This window comes from Diorhabda sublineata, chromosome X (genome assembly GCF_026230105.1).
Source record: "Diorhabda sublineata isolate icDioSubl1.1 chromosome X, icDioSubl1.1, whole genome shotgun sequence".
Lineage (NCBI taxonomy): Eukaryota > Metazoa > Arthropoda > Insecta > Coleoptera > Chrysomelidae > Diorhabda > Diorhabda sublineata.
In genome coordinates, this window is record NC_079485.1 from 16,678,932 (window position 1) to 16,700,309 (window position 21,378).

General features: G+C 32.0%; 2 protein-coding genes across 2 annotated transcripts; one reads left to right on the plus strand and one right to left on the minus strand.

Moving 5' to 3' along the window:
- Positions 1-2,930: 2,930 nt before the first annotated feature.
- LOC130450637 (uncharacterized) lies at positions 2,931-4,890 on the minus strand. Its single transcript, XM_056789141.1, has 3 exons — positions 4,805-4,890; positions 3,269-3,426; positions 2,931-3,034 (listed from the first exon to the last, which is right to left on the minus strand). Exons 1-3 carry the CDS (start codon positions 4,882-4,884, stop codon positions 2,931-2,933), a joined length of 342 nt encoding a protein of 113 aa, XP_056645119.1. The 5' UTR covers positions 4,885-4,890.
- Positions 4,891-12,483: 7,593 nt separating this feature from the next.
- LOC130450640 (uncharacterized) lies at positions 12,484-19,250 on the plus strand. Its single transcript, XM_056789144.1, has 4 exons — positions 12,484-12,604; positions 12,782-13,079; positions 17,671-18,317; positions 18,424-19,250. The coding sequence occupies exons 1-4, from the start codon at positions 12,484-12,486 to the stop codon at positions 19,248-19,250; spliced, it is 1,893 nt and encodes a 630-aa protein (XP_056645122.1).
- Positions 19,251-21,378: the final 2,128 nt, after the last annotated feature.

Here is a 21,378-nt window from a genome sequence, read left to right on the forward strand (position 1 = left end):
CTCTCTCATTTCCTTATAAAAAACTAGCGAAAAACGTCCCCGTTCAAATGACAGCAGCCTTGACTCACCACAGTCTATATCTCCTACTGATCTTCATCCGGATCCAATGCCCTCCCCTCCCCCCGAATTTTCAACATCCAGCTCCAGATTGATTTTGTATACATGTTGAATCTCGAAATATTCCACCCAACCTTAACATATGATACATCAAAATCTCCCATCCAATTCAATCTTTCGATTGGTTTAGATCGTGTGGAAATCCGTCCATTAGTTTGCGAGTAATTCACCTATATACAAAATGGCGGAAGGGGCATATATCTTTCATATTAAATATGTGTCGAATCTCGAAAATTTCCACCTAACCTCAACATATGATACATAAAAATCTTCCTATTGATTCAATGTTTCGATAGATTTTAATCATGTGAAAATCCGTCCATTAGTTTCCAAGTTACTTGCCGATATATTTTTGATTTTGGACACATGTTGAATCTCGAAATATTCCACCCAACCTCAACATATGATATATTAATATCCTCTTTTTTTTCAATCTTTCGATTGGTTCAAACGTTGTGGAAATCCGTCTACTAGTTTGTGAGATAATAACCGATATACTTACAGAACAGCAGAAGTAGCATATATCTTTTATATTAAATATTTGTTGAATCTCAAAATACCCCACCAAACCTCAACATAAGATATATGAAAATCTTCCTTTTGATTCAACCTTTCGATTGGTTTAAATCATGTGAAATCCGTCCATTAGTTTCCGAGTTTATCGCCGCTATATCTTTGATTTTGTATACATGTTGGATCTCAAAATATTCCACCCAAACTTAACATATGATATATCAAAATCTTCCATCCAATTCAATCTTTCGATTGGTTTAGTTCGTGTGGAAATCCGTCCATTAGTTTGCCAGTAATTCAACTATATACAAAATCGCGGAAGTAGCATATATCTTTCATATTAAATATGTGTCGAATCTCGAAATTTTCCACCTAATCTCAACAAATGATATATAAAAATCTTCCTTCTGATTCAATCTCTCGATTGGTTTGAATCGTGTGGGTATCCGTCTACTAGTTTGCGAGTTAATCACCGATATACAAAACGGCAGAAGTAGCATATATCTTTTATATTTAATATGTGTTGAATCTCAAAATATCCCACCTAACCTCAACATATGAAATATGAAAATCTTCCTTTTGATTCAATGTTTCGATTGGTTTAAATCGTGTGGGGATCCGTCTACTAGTTTTCAAGTTACTTGCCGATATATCTTTGATTTTGTATACATGTTGAATCTCGAAATCTTCCACCCAACCTCAACATATGATATGTAAAAAACTTCCTTCTGATTCAATCTTTCGATTGGTTTAAATCGTGTGAAAATCCGTCCATTATTATCTGAGTTATTCGCCGATATACAAAACGGCAGAATTAGTATATATCTTTTATAAAAAATATGTGTTGAATCTCGAAATTTTCCACCTAACCTCAACATATGATATATTAATATTTTCCTTTTTTTTCAATATTTTGATTGGTTCAAACGTTGTGAAAATCCGTCTACTAGTTTGCGAGTTAATAACCGATATACAAAACTGCAGAAGTAACATATATCAATAGTAGATATTTAATGCGGGTGCAAGAATGGTAATAGGGAAAATATGTGTATAGTCGTGACGTCACAAAGTTATGACGTATAGTCGTGACGTAACGGTTCCTGACGTCACATAGTCGTGACGTAACGTTTTATATTAATAATTTTTTTTAAATAAAAATTGTCGAACTGAGTATTCGAACCACCGAAGCTTATGTTCGTATATACAGCAGTCGCCGACCTTATCGATGCCTCCATTATAACAAGACGATAGTAATATGTATATAGAATTGTGTATTGAAGCGGGGCTGAGTGGGTTCCTGAGTCATCGGCATTTTTTTATTTTTTTTTTAATATACAGTGTGTACATAAAGTATGCACTGCTGGTTGGATTTTTATCAAACAAACTGTATTGTATACAGTATGTAGGATGTCATAAGGACACTACTACTACATTGTATCTCCGCTGCTATTTGTCGAATTTTCATCGAACAAAGGGCATTGTTTATACAGTATGTATATAAAGAAGATGTAATAAGGACGGTAGGATTTTCTTCGACATTTTAATTTACAGTATGTAATACGAGCGAGCGTTAGGAACTCCGCCGGCGACACAGAAAAAAATTTTTTTTTAGCATGCGACGACTATTTTTTTTATAATAAATATTTTACTATTTTGAGCAAAGTAGCTACAAACATTTTAAATTATAATATTTGAATAATTTTTCAAAGTTTGAGATGAATCATACATTTTATCTTTACAGGAAACTAATATTTCTACTACTTTTTTTTATAATAAATAATTGTATTAGAGAAAGAAAGTGTTTGTATTACAATGTCATCAGAAGAAGAAGAAGAATATAAATGCAAATTGGAGGAATTTGGTAGACGTGTTCGAGATTTGAGTAAAGATATTACATTCTATGAAAATAAGATTGAAGTGATAAGAGGATTGGATCGAATGCGTTTGTTTAAGGAGGAAAAGAGTGTCTTCAAAAATAGAGAACTACCTCAAGCACAATATCCACTAAATAGAAAAAAACCAACTACAAAATGAATACAACAACAACGATGGAGCAAGAGATGAAGGATGACATAAACAATGTGTTTGCTATGACATGTGTAATTTTAACATCAGTATTTATTTTAATATTAAAAATTCTATTGAATATTGTCAAAAGAAAATTTAAGTCTTCTTGTAATATAGACATAAATGAATATACAAAGTGTTTCAATAAAAAAATTTTTTAAATATAATTTATTTAAGCAAAAACAAGTTACAATGGTATCATACTTAAAAACCAGTTTCGTAGTCGTTCTACATTAATTTGAGTACAATTGAAAATTCCATCGGCATGGCAAGCCGAACCTTTTTTGAAACACAACAGTCTCTTCAAATTCTCTGACTTTGCTATACATTCGATCCTCTGAAATATAAAAGATTTGTTAACATTCATGAAAATGAAAGATCCAGAAATTAGTGTTTGCAACAAAACAACCTAGGAATTAAAGTAATAAAATTTGAATCAAAGTGATTAAAATCAAACTTAGCACCTTCACTTGCTATAAATCTGTTTACAAAAGACAAACAAATACTTAGTCCTTATTCAATTCTAATAAAACATCTTCTGAAAAACTCAAATTTAATAAAAAATACATACCTAACTGTTCGATTCTCTCTGCTTTCTTTTCAGTTAATTCTTCTGCTGTAATATTTTCTCCAGTTACAGCTATAATTGCATCCAACATCTTTTGATAGTTATCCTTATCAACGTAAAATCCTGTACCTGATCTAGCTGCATCCAAATCTTTTTGTAACCTAATAAGATATTTTGAATGTTCAATATATTGAGTAAAAAGTGAGAAATACTTTATCTGTCAATTTCTTCAACTAAACTATCAATGTTCTCATGTTTTGTCATTTTTTCATTAACTGTTGGGGTACTCTTTATATCTCTAGCTCTACTAGCGTATTCTAAAGTACTGGCAGTCACTTCATATGAATTGTTGGTAGGTAAATTGGTTGCAATAATTACTGAATTACTGTCCTCCTAAAGAATCTTGGAGGATTCTTGTAAGTTTCGAATCTCTGTATGGTATTTGTTTTTGTGCTTTGTCAACTAAAGCTAGACTTGTTAATATTTGCCAGCTCCATTGCCCTCATGTCCTTATAGCCAGATCTAGCAATATTTTCACTACCAGCCAAGTCCACCAAATTTATTTTACCAGTTTTAAGGATATCATCACCTGATATTGTAGTTTCCCTGGTATTGACAACAATAGAAAAAACTCTATGTGACCGGGAACTTTGATGATTCTTTAATGTAGGGGCTATCTGTCTTTTCATAATTTCTTTTTGTAATAACTTACAAATAGCTTCACCACCATGTACTAAAATTTCTGTCAATCCTTGGATGGAAACTGAGCCTTTGGGAGCACTATATATTCTTAAAAATAGAAAAAATATGAAAAATAGATACATATATAACTGAATAAATATATATAATGCATCTAAATGTTCTTGATTTTAGGTCGAAATTAGTTTTTTTTGATAGTTTTTAGAAGAAAAAATTTTGACGTTTTGACTTTTCTTTAAGTCTTTATCTATAATAATAATATCAATGAACAATAGGTTGATTAAATGTTAATATCAAAGAAAACGCACCTGTTTGCAGTTACTCACAAGATTACATTTCTCCCCCCTCATGGTGAAAGTTTTTCCAGTTCCTGTTTATCCATAGCAAAAGCTGTGCAATTATATCCATCAACTACATCAAGTATCATAGGAGCTATCACATTTATATATAGTTCAATTTGGGTAGCACTAGGTTTAAAAACTCTTTCAAAGCTGTATTTCTTATCTTTTAAAATCAATTCTCTATGTGAAATGAAATTCTGAATTGGAATAAACTAAACTAAATTATTAGGTGCATGATTTAAATAAGCTTTTACCGATTTTCAATAAAAAGAAATGAAAATTCGTCGAACACTAAGTATATTTACATATGATATGTTATTTCAGTACTTTGGCATGAATCTATAATTTCTAAAATTATTATTATCCAGAAATAACACTATCTAGTTGTTTTAATAAAATATTATTTCTCAATACTACTAAAATGATATTGAAAGATTTTTTTGGAGATTGTCAAAAATCGAAATAACTGGTTAAAACCAAAATTTTTGGATAAGCTTACCTTATGCGAACGACAACTTCCACATTTTTTGAACGTTGCTGTGATTGTTTTTTCCTATGTTGAATGAGTGAAGATGACATTTTCAACAATGAATTGTTAAATAAAAAATTAATAATTTATAACAAAGTTACATCAACTATATATGTATTCATTCTTTCTGTATACCTCGATAGGTTCAGATGGTTAAGTTAAATCCCAACAAAAATATATTATTGGCTTTTTGTTATAATTAAAATGTGATACCACAAATTGTTGAAGCAGCTTTTTTATCATAGATTTTGGTAAATATACTTTGAAATTATTTACGTATCCGGATATGAATAGGCCAATCACTGAAACACAGACTGTTTGGTTTTTCGCGAGCTTATTTCTTCAACTATTGACTGTGATTTTGGCAACCAAGATCACAGCAATATGTCTAACCTTTCCTCACTACCAAAAACCAATCCAAATATTACCTCTCCACCTTTATCATATGCTGCAGCTACCTCAACAAAATCCCCACCCCCTTCTGTGCCCTCACGAAATCAAGCCATCATTATGCCTTCTATCGCCAACACTGTACTATTTGACTACATTGAATCAATAGGTAGCATCGTCTCTCCTAAAAATGTCATTTTCGCATCCAGAATATCACACGGACGCATATGCATTTATTTATCATCGACGACTCAAGTCGACGAACTTCTAAAAACCAACCAAAGTATCCTAGTTAATTCCAATTTAATCCCTATACGTCGGCTTATATCACCAACCAAAAGAATACTAATTTCCAATGTTTGTCCATCCATTTCCCATTCCGTCATTGAGAAAGCACTGCAAGACCTGGGTTATCACTCACCTCTCCTATATCATACATCAAATGTGGCTCATCTGATGACGAATACGCACATGTGCTCAGCTTTCGCCGAGTAACTTACGTATTACCAACCAATAATGATTTTTCTCTTCAAACTTCAACTGTCATTAGTCATGAAAATACAACACACAGAATATTCATTTCTACCGACAAACTTGAATGCTTCCTCCGCAAACAGGCTGAGCACACTACTGATTCATGCCCCAACATTTCCATCCCTCAAGATCCCTCTCCCAAATCAAATGATTCGGTCAATCTGATCCTCACCTCCTGTACTAACCCTACTGTCACAACTAATACTTCGGTTATTCCCATAGTATACTCGGAGGACACCCTTTCTCATTTTCCCTCTCTCATTTCCTTATAAAAAACTAGCGAAAAACGTCCCCGTTCAAATGACAGCAGCCTTGACTCACCACAGTCTATATCTCCTACTGATCTTCATCCGGATCCAATGCCCTCCCCTCCCCCCGAATTTTCAACATCCAGCTCCAGATTGATTTTGTATACATGTTGAATCTCGAAATATTCCACCCAACCTTAACATATGATACATCAAAATCTCCCATCCAATTCAATCTTTCGATTGGTTTAGATCGTGTGGAAATCCGTCCATTAGTTTGCGAGTAATTCACCTATATACAAAATGGCGGAAGGGGCATATATCTTTCATATTAAATATGTGTCGAATCTCGAAAATTTCCACCTAACCTCAACATATGATACATAAAAATCTTCCTATTGATTCAATGTTTCGATAGATTTTAATCATGTGAAAATCCGTCCATTAGTTTCCAAGTTACTTGCCGATATATTTTTGATTTTGGACACATGTTGAATCTCGAAATATTCCACCCAACCTCAACATATGATATATTAATATCCTCTTTTTTTTCAATCTTTCGATTGGTTCAAACGTTGTGGAAATCCGTCTACTAGTTTGTGAGATAATAACCGATATACTTACAGAACAGCAGAAGTAGCATATATCTTTTATATTAAATATTTGTTGAATCTCAAAATACCCCACCAAACCTCAACATAAGATATATGAAAATCTTCCTTTTGATTCAACCTTTCGATTGGTTTAAATCATGTGAAATCCGTCCATTAGTTTCCGAGTTTATCGCCGCTATATCTTTGATTTTGTATACATGTTGGATCTCAAAATATTCCACCCAAACTTAACATATGATATATCAAAATCTTCCATCCAATTCAATCTTTCGATTGGTTTAGTTCGTGTGGAAATCCGTCCATTAGTTTGCCAGTAATTCAACTATATACAAAATCGCGGAAGTAGCATATATCTTTCATATTAAATATGTGTCGAATCTCGAAATTTTCCACCTAATCTCAACAAATGATATATAAAAATCTTCCTTCTGATTCAATCTCTCGATTGGTTTGAATCGTGTGGGTATCCGTCTACTAGTTTGCGAGTTAATCACCGATATACAAAACGGCAGAAGTAGCATATATCTTTTATATTTAATATGTGTTGAATCTCAAAATATCCCACCTAACCTCAACATATGAAATATGAAAATCTTCCTTTTGATTCAATGTTTCGATTGGTTTAAATCGTGTGGGGATCCGTCTACTAGTTTTCAAGTTACTTGCCGATATATCTTTGATTTTGTATACATGTTGAATCTCGAAATCTTCCACCCAACCTCAACATATGATATGTAAAAAACTTCCTTCTGATTCAATCTTTCGATTGGTTTAAATCGTGTGAAAATCCGTCCATTATTATCTGAGTTATTCGCCGATATACAAAACGGCAGAATTAGTATATATCTTTTATAAAAAATATGTGTTGAATCTCGAAATTTTCCACCTAACCTCAACATATGATATATTAATATTTTCCTTTTTTTTCAATATTTTGATTGGTTCAAACGTTGTGAAAATCCGTCTACTAGTTTGCGAGTTAATAACCGATATACAAAACTGCAGAAGTAACATATATCAATAGTAGATATTTAATGCGGGTGCAAGAATGGTAATAGGGAAAATATGTGTATAGTCGTGACGTCACAAAGTTATGACGTATAGTCGTGACGTAACGGTTCCTGACGTCACATAGTCGTGACGTAACGTTTTATATTAATAATTTTTTTTAAATAAAAATTGTTGAACTGAGTATTCGAACCACCGAAGCTTATGTTCGTATATACAGCAGTCGCCGACCTTATCGATGCCTCCATTATAACAAGACGATAGTAATATGTATATAGAATTGTGTATTGAAGCGGGGCTGAGTGGGTTCCTGAGTCATCGGCATTTTTTTATTTTTTTTTTAATATACAGTGTGTACATAAAGTATGCACTGCTGGTTGGATTTTTATCAAACAAACTGTATTGTATACAGTATGTAGGATGTCATAAGGACACTACTACTACATTGTATCTCCGCTGCTATTTGTCGAATTTTCATCGAACAAAGGGCATTGTTTATACAGTATGTATATAAAGAAGATGTAATAAGGACGGTAGGATTTTCTTCGACATTTTAATTTACAGTATGTAATACGAGCGAGCGTTAGGAACTCCGCCGGCGACACAGAAAAAAATTTTTTTTTAGCATGCGACGACTATTTTTTTTATAATAAATATTTTACTATTTTGAGCAAAGTAGCTACAAACATTTTAAATTATAATATTTGAATAATTTTTCAAAGTTTGAGATGAATCATACATTTTATCTTTACAGGAAACTAATATTTCTACTACTTTTTTTTATAATAAATAATTGTATTAGAGAAAGAAAGTGTTTGTATTACAATGTCATCAGAAGAAGAAGAAGAATATAAATGCAAATTGGAGGAATTTGGTAGACGTGTTCGAGATTTGAGTAAAGATATTACATTCTATGAAAATAAGATTGAAGTGATAAGAGGATTGGATCGAATGCGTTTGTTTAAGGAGGAAAAGAGTGTCTTCAAAAATAGAGAACTACCTCAAGCACAATATCCACTAAATAGAAAAAAACCAACTACAAAATGAATACAACAACAACGATGGAGCAAGAGATGAAGGATGACATAAACAATGTGTTTGCTATGACATGTGTAATTTTAACATCAGTATTTATTTTAATATTAAAAATTCTATTGAATATTGTCAAAAGAAAATTTAAGTCTTCTTGTAATATAGACATAAATGAATATACAAAGTGTTTCAATAAAAAAATTTTTTAAATATAATTTATTTAAGCAAAAACAAGTTACAATGGTATCATACTTAAAAACCAGTTTCGTAGTCGTTCTACATTAATTTGAGTACAATTGAAAATTCCATCGGCATGGCAAGCCGAACCTTTTTTGAAACTTTCCATGGCGATGGACGTTCCATGGAATTTGCAGACATCAACAATGACGGTGAAAATTCTATATTCTTCATATTTCTTTTGTAAAAATGCAGCTTTGTGATGGCCGCGAACGTAAATATAATCGACATTTATACTTTTCAAAATCTAGTTAAATTTTGAATAATCAACATCCCCACAAGAGTACTTAATTCCATGGATATAACGTTCCAAAAACTTGATTGTTTTTCGATCTTCATTGTTAAGCAAATGAAACGATAGTAGTGGCGTGAACATGTAGTGTCTATGTTTAAATCCGATTTCGATGGATAGTTCCTTAGGATGAAACGCACCTTCGATAGTGAAGCCTTGAATGTCAATGAATGCTACTCTCATTGTAGTTTATTTGTAACTGTCGCTCGCTGTTTCAGCATCTCACTATTATATGATCGTTTTGAAAATTTCCGTTAGTGGGTAATACTCCAATAAACAATCATGTATAATTATACAATATGCTCGAGTATTTGCAGGAAATCCTACACCTACTTCAATTTCCACTTTTATATCGACTGTCGATGCTCTCATTCCCTCCTCTTGTTTGGAACAGTCTATTACAAAGAGAGCATGATCTTTGAATGCTTCATAGTCCAATATCGGATGTACTATGCTCGTATTGGTATAACTTCTATAGAATGACGTGTAATTATAATAGGCAAGACTATAGTCGTTCTTTTCAAAATCCATCTTTAATCGTTCGCTGGGTCAGAATTCTCCATTCAAAGCCAATCTTATGTTGTTGGTGTTCAAGTGATCAAATTTCGAGACATCGTTTGTCTTCGTGTTGCGTCTATCCTTTTGGAAGCAGACGACAACATATCGAGGTCTCTCGACAGACGAGCTCGTTTTAACTGACCAAATCTCATTTTTAGCATCTTTCGTTAACGTAGGCAATACACAAAGTTCCCATTTTCTAAACGGAATGAATATTTGTCGATCACTTTTTATTTGCTCCATCATGCGTAATTTGATTTCATCGTTAGGATAAACGTGCTTAACTTTCAACGCCATGCTATCTATAACAAACTTTATTGTAGTGTTGGATATCGTACCAGCAACAATTACTTCATTCACTATTACATCATTATCATGACAATAACGAATGAATCGAAAAGTTTGTTTTCCATATGTAATTTTGGTGTAATCATTGAATACGTTGAAAATGTGTTTTAAAGGAATCAACAAATTAACGATTTATCCACATCATTTAGTAGCGGTTTGTTGGGATAATTCCAGCCGGCTACAGCCATTTCTTTCGATTGTGGATTAAAACACATCAAACTTCTTACGGTACTTACTATACCAGGTTCTCGTACAATTTCTATTTCCTTTCCACTTTGAATGTAGGAACAAGAATCGAAGAGGAATGCACCATAATTCGGCGTTAGATAAACATGTCCTCCGCCAGTTACTTCTAATTTCCCTTTGATATCAATTTGAGTTTCATACATGAGAAAAAATGCGTCACTTTGTTGAATGTTAAATTCCACCGAATCGCTGTTATTGAATGATTTCACGTAAGGAACATAGGTGTGAAAATCTTCTTTTCTTATAGACTCTTCATATTGGGGATCTCGATAAAGGTTAAATATCGAAGATATTTTTGTAAGTGTTGGTGGTGGTGGTGGTGGTGGTGGTGGTGTTGTATCAGAACGCACGTACTTTCTTTTTTGTGCCATTCTTCAACTTTAATCCGATTGCTTGCAGGAATGCTCGATTTGCAGGTGTAAGCTTCGTTCTTTGGAACGATCTGCAAGAGACTAATTGTTAAAATTAATCTTTAAAATAATTTTTTATTATGTTAAAATAAGTCGAAAACGTGGCAACGCCGCCCAACATAAAGTTTTTTCTATTTTTTGTATTAATTAGAAATGTGTGGTTGATATATCGCCATTAAAACCCAACTAACACATGTTTTAATATTATTAATAAATAATACTGTCCACACATCAACAATTAGTTTATTTGAACCAGCAAAGAATTTTAAACATTTTGGTCTTCGAGCCGGATAAATATAAGATAGAAAAATATCTAAACAGTGTAAAAACTATCTGGAATTTAACAACAATCGAGTGTGTCCAGTGGCCCAGAGAAGTGGCGAAGAAAAATATCGAGCGAAGTAACAAGCGATAGTGACTGAACGACTGCAATTCAGGTACTTTTTCCATACAATTCCTATTTTATTCTATTTTTTCCTTTATCTTAGGATCATTTGTTCTATTTAATTAGAAAATGGTCGAAACTCTTCAATAAACTATTGAAAATTGATTCAATTATTTTAATAAAAATTTCAATTGAAATGTGTTAAGACAATTTTAGCGGTATTTTACATCGCAACAAGATATGCGACGTATTTTTTCTTACAATTTTCAATTGAACAGTTTATAATAATACAATTTATTTTCTATTCAGTCTAGGCAATTTATAATACAATTTCATTAGTTTGATTTATAAAAATCACATGCAATTATTTTAAAAGATACAAATTACTACTTTACTTACAATTTTAAGCCTAGTAAGAAGGTACAATCAATGTTAAGCAATTGAAGTAGCTATTTCATCACAATTAAGGTGCAATTTTCTGTCGTAGGTTATTTTTTGATAATAAATTACAATTTAAACTGCAATAATGCCCCCAATAGAGAATATTGACCTCACAATTTTATACCGTAAAAGAGGTACAATTAAACAAAAACTTACATTATTAGAAAAATTCATAGATAAAATTTAATGAAATACAAATGCGATACGACAATCACTTAAATTTATTAGATGAATTTGACAAAATCCAATCGATTATAGAGTCTGAATGTAGAGGATGACTTAGATGAACAATTCAATGAACGCGATACATTTCAAGATAGATATTATGCTGCTTTTGATTTTTTGAAACAATTTATACAAACTTTACAACCACGTCTAGATACAAGCGTTGAACAAAATTCAAATTCAGTTAACAACATTTCGTCGAATAATTTTGATCCTCTTCAGAATGTTTTATTACCAAAGTTAAAATTACCTAGCTTTGATGGAGAGTTTCATCATTGGCTTCAATTTAAAACCAATTTTAAAACTATCATATGTGACAATACAAATTTGAATGAGAATCAGAAATTTCAGTTTTTAAAGGCGTCTCTAGAAGGGTACGCTTCTCGATTTATTGAAGGTTTAGACAATACAGACAAACCATTTGAAAGAGCTTGGAACCTTTTAGGTAAAAGATTTGATAAAAAACAATTCTCAATCGATAGCCATTTCAAGTCTATTCTAAGTGTGCAAAATATTGTTAGAGAAAATTATATACAATTCCGTAAATTATTAGATGAAATTTCTAAACATTTAACATCGCTAGAAGGCTTAGAGTTAACTAAAGATATTTTATACGACTCCTTTATTATTTATATTGTGTCCAATAAATTGGACAAAAATACGATTCGTGACTGGAAAGAAATGAAATATCATTCTGAATTACCAACTTTGGACGAATTTATGAATTTCTTGAAAGACAAATCTGACATTTTACAATGTTTGGACGAGTCTCAACAATCAACTAAATCCATAGGCAATTTAAGTAAGAATAAGAACAATCCAGCACATATGCTTTTATCAACAAATAAATCATTGTCCTGTAATTATTGTAAACAAGCTCATACAATTTATAAGTGTCCTCAGTTTTTAGCTTTAAATGTTGATACAAGAATTCATAAAATTAAAAATTTGCACTTATGCGAAAATTGTTTACTTGCAGGTCATGATAAACAAAATTGTAAATACGGCAAATGTACAATATGCAAAAGGAAGCACAATACACTGATTCACAAACAATATAATGTAGTACCCCCGGCAAATAATCCTTCTAATGAACCAACAACTTCGATGAATGTAGTTGTAAACCACAATAATTCAAACACGATTTTAAAAGCGGAAACTTTCGCCAATTCACTGTTATCTACCGTCTCATGTCAAATTAAAGACAACCAAGGCAATTTTCATCAAATAAGAGCACTGCTGGATTGTGGAGCTCAATCCAATATAATAACTGAAAGGCTATGTAGTTTACTAAATATACCATTGTTACCTACCAATGTCTCAATTTCTGGAATAGGTAAATCTGTATCTTATATAAATAAAAAATGTTCTATTTCTCTTTATTCTTGCGTTAATGATCATGAATATACAATTTCATGTTTAGTCGTCCCTGTAATAACTGGTAATATTCCATTTGCTTATTTTAATCCTAGTACATTATGTTGTAAAAAATTACTGAACGTAACCCAGCAATTAAGTTGGCAAGGATGATTATTATGTCAAAAAAAAATGGTTACTTTTCAGATTCAAGTCATTTTGTGTAGTTTTACTTCTAATATAATAAAAGTATAGAAGAACCTGTATAAATTTCTTTTATTTATATTATAGAAGAAACGAATATTACAACAAGTTATGGGCCCAGGCCAGATTTAATAAGCTTCAGTGAATTTCAAAGTAAAGTATAAAAGCTAACCTAAAAAATAAGGCGTGCCGGCTTGGCTTGTAAAGCAAATTAAAAGCAGAAATGGAATCTGAAAGTGTAAAGTTTACTTTCGCCAGATTAGACAACAACAATTATCAAAATTGGAAATTTAGAATTAAAATGTTGCTTACACGAGAAGGAAATTGGTCTGTTGTAGAAGAGGCAATACCAAATGAACCATCTGTTGAATGGAAACGTAAAGATGAAAAAGCACAAGCTACAATTTCATTAAGTATCGAAGACAATCAGATAGCACACATTTATAAATGCAAGAATGCGAAAGAAATGTGGAATGAACTGCAAAAGGTACATGAAAGAAATAATTTAAGTAACAAGTTGTATTTATTGAGGAAGCTGTATCAGTCTAGACTTGAAGATAAACCAATGCATGAATACATTAAAGAAATACTAGAATTAGTTGAAAGACTACGAGGAGTTGGTGAGACTATTAAGGATTTCCATGTAGCCGCATTATTGTTAGGTGGATTGCCAGAAAGTTATTCCACATTAGTAACAGCATTAGATGCTAGGCCAGATGATTAATTGACTCTTGAATATGTAAAGGGAAAACTAATGGATGACTATAAAAGAAAAGAAGATACCAGTTCAACAGAGACGGCATTAAACACAAATAAAAAGTTTTCGAAGGAGATGAAAGAAAAAATAGAATGTTATTATTGTCATAGAAAAGGTCACTACAAAAAAAGATTTTTTTTTTCATGAAGAAAGACAGAAATAAGGGAAAGCAACATGCCAAAGTAACTGTTGAAGGTGATGAGTTGTCTGACTCAGTTTTTTGTTTCAATGTTTCCGGTAACAGTAAAAATAATCTAGAATGGTATATTGATTCAGGGGCTACAAGTCACATGTCAAATAATCCAGAATTATTTATTAAATTGGACTATTCAAAGTTAAATAAAATTATAGTTGCAAATGGACAGGAAATGCAAGTCAAAGGTAAAGGTGATATTTTAGTAAAAACAGAAATTTCAGGTAAATGCATAAGTTTAAAATTTAAAGTTGTTTTATTTGTACCTGAGCTAAGCAATAATCTGTTATCGGTGTCTAAAATTACAAAAGCTGGTTATAACATAAAGTTTGATGATTGTAATTGTTATATAGAAATTAATAATTCTATTATAGCCACAGGAAAATACTGTAATGGTTTATATAAATTAAACATGTTTTCAGAAAAAGTAAATATTGTAAAAACGTGTGAGGAAATGAATAATTGTATACATACATGGCATAGACGTTTAGGTCACAGAAGCCCTGATGATATAAAAATGATAGTAAGTAAAGATTTAGCTATTGGCATAAAAATAAATGATTGTGGTCAGAAAAAACAATGTGTCACTTGTATTGAAGGTAAATTAATGAGGAAATCTTTTCCTAAAAAATCAGAAAGTAAGACGTTTAAAGTTCTTGATTTAATCCATAGTGATATATGTGGACCTATGAGAACCCCTACTGTTGGTACAAAGAAATATTTTTTGACTTTAACTGATGATTTTTCAAGATATACCACACTTTATTTATTAGAATCTAAAGATGAAGTATATATTAAACTAAAGGAATTCATTCTAGAAGTCAAAAATATTTTTGGGGTCTATCCAAAAACATTTAGAAGTGATAATGGAGGGGAATATACAGGGGTAGCTGTGCAGAAGCTACTCAAAAGTTTTGGTATAAGCTTTCAGTCGACTGCACCATATTGTCCAGAGCAAAATGGTGTGTCGGAGAGGAAAAATAGAACATTGATGGAATCGGCAAGGTGTATGTTATTAGATGCTAATTTACCCCATAAATATTGGGGGGAAGCAGTAACAACTGCTAACTACATTTCTAATAGACTATATACTAAAAGTAAAGAAAAGACACCTTATGAGTTATGGGTCGGAGAGAAACCTGATTTATCATATTTCATTACATTTGGTTCTCAGGCTTTTATTTACATTCCAAAAGAAAAAAGATCTAAACTAGAGAAAAGAGCAAAAACAGGAATTATGGTGGGATACAGTGAAAATAGTAAAGCTTATAGAATTCTAGATACAGATACAGATAAAATTATTATAAGTCGTAATGTAAAATTTAATGAATTTCTGAATCAACCTTTTAAAAATATAAATAATTGTAAGGCTGAAACTAGCAACTCAGATCCTGATTCAGCAATTACTGTTGACCTACAAACAAAAACTAAACATGGAGTGGATGATAGTGACATAAATGAAGAAGGTGGAGGATCAAATAATATCAATGAAGAAGAAAATGAAATTCCAGAAGAAACTGGAGGTGAAAACTTTGAGGAAATTAATGATCAAGAAATTGTAACCAGATCAGGAAGGGTGTCAAAGAAAAGAAATTATGAAGGTTACATTTCATACAATGTGATGAATAAGGAAACTTATAATGAAATGCAAGATCCAAAGACCGTAGATGAAGCGATGTCAAGAAGTGACCGAAGAAATTGGGAAAAAGCAATGGAACGAGAGTACGAATCATTAATGAAAAATGAGGCATGGATTTTAGTAGACCGTCCATCAAACAAAAATGTGCAAAATAAGTGGGTGTTTTGTTTAAAAAGGAATTCAAATAATGAAATACGATATAAAGCACGGCTAGTTGCAAAGGGTTTCACACAAACCTTTGGTATAGATTATTTTGAAACTTTTTCAACTGTAGTTAGATACTCTACAATAAGAATATTGTTTGCTTTATCTGTAGAATTAAGTTTAGATATTGAGCACTTAGACGTAGAAACTGCATTTTTAAACGGAAACTTGGATGAAGAAATTTACATGGTGCAACCTGAGGGGTTTATTCTAAAAAATAATGAAAATAAAGTATGTTTATTAAAAAAGGCTATATATGGGTTAAAACAATCCTCCAGAATTTGGAATATTAAAGTAAAAAATGTCTTAAAAGACTTGAGTTTTCAGCAATCAAGTTTTGAACCATGTATATTTTTCCAAAACAAGGACAAATTTATAATTCTAGTGGCCCTTTATGTTGATGATTTTTTTAATTTGTTCAAATTCCTCAGTTTTCAAAACCAACCTCAAACAGGAATTGTCAAAACAATTTAAAATTAAAGACTTGGGGCCAATCAAATATTTTTTAGGTTTAAATATTGATTTTGACAAACAAAACAATATGATTAAAGTTAATCAGAGGGACTATATTTTAGAATTATTAGAGCGTTTCAAGTTAGGTGATGCTAAAACGGTTTTGACTCCTATTGAAGTCGGTTTAAAATTGAAGCCAACCGCTAATGAAAAACCGAATGTACCGTATCAGAATTTAATTGGTTCATTAATGTACTTGGCAGTCCATACAAGACCAGATATATCATTTAGTATTAGTTATTTGAGTCAATTTAATTCAAGTTTCAGTATTGAGCACTGGAAACATGCAAAACGGGTATTAAAATACTTAAAAGGGACCTTGGACAAAAGCCTAATTTTTTGTAAATCAGACAAAAATTTGTATGGTTATGTAGATGCAGATTTCTCAAATGATATAAATGACAGGAAATCATATTCATGATTCGTTCTAAAAATAAGTAATGCTCCAATCCCTTGGGAATCCAAGAAACAATCTTGTGTTGCACTTTCGAGTACTGAGTCCGAGTATATCGCCATTACTGAAGCATGTAAAGAAGCCATATTTGTTAGTGGTTTTTTAAATGAGTTTTGTGAGACTAAGCCCGTAATTCTTTTCAATGACAGCCAAAGTGCACAAAAATTGTTAAAAAACCCTGTTTACCATAACAGAACTAAACATATAGACACTAAGTACCATTTTGTAAGGGAAGTAATTGAAAAAAAATTTGGTTGAAATTAAATACATGCCTACTGAAAAAATGGTAGCAGATCTTTTAACAAAAGGGCTGCATAATCCCAAGCATATTTTTTGTACTAAAAATATTGGTCTAAATTAATTGCTGGTTTAAGGGGTAGTGTTGTAAAAAATTACTGAACGTAACCCAGCAATTAAGTTGGCTAGGATGATTATTATGTCAAAAAAAAAATGGTTACTTTCAGATTCAAGTCATTTTGTGTAGTTTTACTTCTAATATAATAAAAGTATAGAAGAACCTGTATAAATTTCTTTTATTTATACTATAGAAGAAACGAATATTACAACACATTAAAGATACCGGAACATGTTCAATTATCTGATCCCAGTTTTGGATGTCTACAAGAAGTCGATTTATTGTTGGGCGCCAATATATTTTGGGATTTGTTATTAAACGAAAAAATAAAATTGGGAAATAATATGTTAGTTAACACTGTATTTGGATGGATAGTAACAGGTGCGCTTCCAATTGATAATAATAAAACAATCATGTGTAACCTTTCAAGTCATATTCCTGAATATGACCAGTTGAAGAAATTCTGGGAAATTGAAGAAATAAAAGGTAGTAATCAATTTTTATCTCAAGACGATATTGTGTGTGAGTCTTTATTTAACGGAAATACTTTCCGCATAGAAAACGGTCAGTTTGTAGTAAAATTCCCGTTAAAACAATCCCCAGAACTATTGGGCAGGTCTAAACCCGAAGCAATTAGAAGATTTAAGACATTAGAAAAACGGTTCACGGATGTTCAATTTAAACAATTATACACCGATTTTATTCAAGAATATGAAACTTTAGGTCATATGACTAAATTAACTATTGAACCCGATGGAATTAAATACTTTTTACCACATCATGGTATTTTAAAAGAAATGAGTACGACAACTCGTTTACGCGTAGTTTTTGATGGAAGCTGTAAGACGTTTACAGGGTGGTCGCTTAACGATCTACAATATATCGGCCCTAAAGTTCAGAATGACATTATAAACATTCATACGATTCAGAACATATAAATTCGTAGTTTCCGCAGACATATCAAAAATGTATCGTCAAATTCTCATAGATCGAGAGCATAGACCTTTACAACAGATACTATGGCGTGATAACCCCAAAAGTAACTTTTGCACTTATCACTTGAATACAGTTACATATGGAACTCGATCAGCTCCATATCTGGCTATCAAGTGTATTAAGACGCTAGCGGAACACAATATGAATCAATACCCCAAAGCCTGTGAAACAATACTAAAGGACATGTACGTGGACGATTTGTTGACCGGTTCTAACGATTTAATAGAATTACAAAAATTATGCAAAGACATATATGATTTCTTATCATCCGCTAATTTCATTTTAAGAAAGTGGATTTCTAATAATTTTCAAGTAGTTTGTGGCTTCAAAGATAACAATATCTCAAATGCAATTTTAGATATAGGTGATAAAGAAAGTTGTAAAACTTTGGGAATCCAATGGGACAATAGAAATGACATTCTAAAATATACAATTAAACAATTTACCCATCGAAACACAATTACTAAACGTCACATTCTTTCAATTTTTGCTCAAATTTACGATCCTTTAGGGTTATTGAGCCTTTCAATAGTTATTGCAAAATTAATAATACAGAAATTATGGTCCCTACACATTAGATGGGATGAGCCTATTCCACAAGATATAGAACAAACTTGGTATCGATTTCAGAATGAACTTGGCAGTTTAAATCAATTATCTATTCCTAGAAATGCTATTTATTTAAACTATGTACTTACAGATGTCCATTGCTTCTGCGATGCAACGAGAGATGCATATTCATGTTGCATATACTTACGTAGTGTTGACGATAGCTGAAATTATAACGTTCAATTACTATGTGCCAAAACCAAAGTGTCGCCACTGAAGACAATAACAATTCCAAAACTTGAATTGTGTGCTTGTCTTCTAGGAGCACAACTAGTAAATACTGTGGTCAATGCCCTCAATTTAAAAAATATTTATTATTGTTTGTGGTCCGATTCTCAAGTCGCCCTATGTTGGATTAACAAGGAACCCAATTTATTACAGACCTTTATTGCTAATCGCGTATCTAAAATACAATCTCTCACTAACATTGAAAATTGGAGGTATGTTAGTACTAAGGAAACCCCGCAGATTTAGCATCTCGAGGTATAATGCCTAAAATGCTGATGTCAAGTGCAATTTGGTGGAAAGGACCTCAATTTTTATTGTTACAATCATCAGATTGGCCAATTACTAATTTTTCAATTTCTTAACACGATCTCCCAGAACTAAGAAAATCTAAAACTATTTTGGTCATATCACAACATACAAAAATTTGTGATTTATTTACAAAATTCTCTTGTTTACAACGATTAAAAAGAGTCACAGCATATTGTATGCGTTTTATCAATAATGCACGAAAATCTGATACCAAAGTTATTGGCCCATTATCAGTTGAAGAATTGGAAAACACCAATACTATTTTAATTAAATTATCTCAAATGGAATCATTTTCCGAGGAGCTAGAATTACTTCGTAAAAACAAGCAATTAGATGCTAAACATAAATTTGCCTCAGCGCTCTTTATTGATGAGAAAGGAATCATCAGAGTTGGGGGACGATTAAAAAATACTTACTTACCATTTAACATCAAACATCCAATCTTACTCTCAAGTAAACACAATTTTACCAAGCTAATTTTTAATCATAAACATAGTCAATTGTTACACCCAGGACCACAACTACTATTAAGTTCGGTTCGACAATTCTACTGGCCTGTTGGTAGTTCTATATTAGTGAAGTGACCGGAGTTGATTATGCCGGCCCATTCTATATTTTGAACAAACCAGGTAAAAGAGCTAAACTTAATAAATGTTATTTGGCTATTTTCGTTTGTTTTTGCACTAAGGCAATACATTGCGAAATAGTAACTGATTTAACTTCCAACAATTTCTTAGCATGCTTAAAACGCTTTGTATCTAGACGAGGTGTTCCCAAAATAATATATTCCGATAACGGAACTACATTTCACGGCACTAACAACTTATTGAAAGATCTTAGTAAATTTTTATTTAACAATCAGGCCTCTATTGTCAATTCTACCAGTCAATATAATATACAATGGAAGTTTATTCCTCCGTACACCCCAAATCATGGCGGATTGTGGGAAGCAGCCGTTAAAAGTTGCAAATTTCATTTGAAGCGAGCTCTTATTAATAATAATGTGACTTACGAAGAAATGTGCAACTTAGTGATACAAATCGAAGGTATATTAAACTCTCGACCATTGTTTGCACAGTCAAATGACCCTAATGACTTGTCACCCATTACACCATCCCATTTCTTAATAGGTCGAGTTCTGACCTCCATTCCCAACATTGACTATACTAATACCAACAAGTATCGTTTGACTCGATTAGAACACATCCAGAAACTCTACCAACAATTTTGGCGAAGATTTTCAAGACAATATATTTCTCAACTACATCAGCAGTACAAGTGGAAAGACGCCGCATCAACTATTTCTGTGGGCACTTTAGTCTTAATAAAAAACACCCTATATCCACCATGCCAATGGCCAATGGGAATAATTAGGAAAGTTAGTATTTCCCGGAAGAGACGGCATTACAAGAGTTGCTGAAGTCCAAACCCATAAGGGACTAATTATTCGTTCCATCAGACATTTGTGTCCATTACCAAGACAAGAAGACATAGACAATTAAATCGATTTATTGCAATCTTAATACACTGATAGACTTTGTAAACATAGGTATATATTATCAAGTAAATTTCTACAATAAGCTGTTTTGAAGGCATCCCTTCAAAGAGGGGGCTATAATGTTAAAATTAATCTTTAAAATAATTTTTTATTATGTTAAAATAAGTCGAAAACGTGGCAACGCCGCCCAACATAAAGTTTTTTCTATTTTTTGTATTAATTAGAAATGTGTGGTTGATATATCGCCATTAAAACCCAACT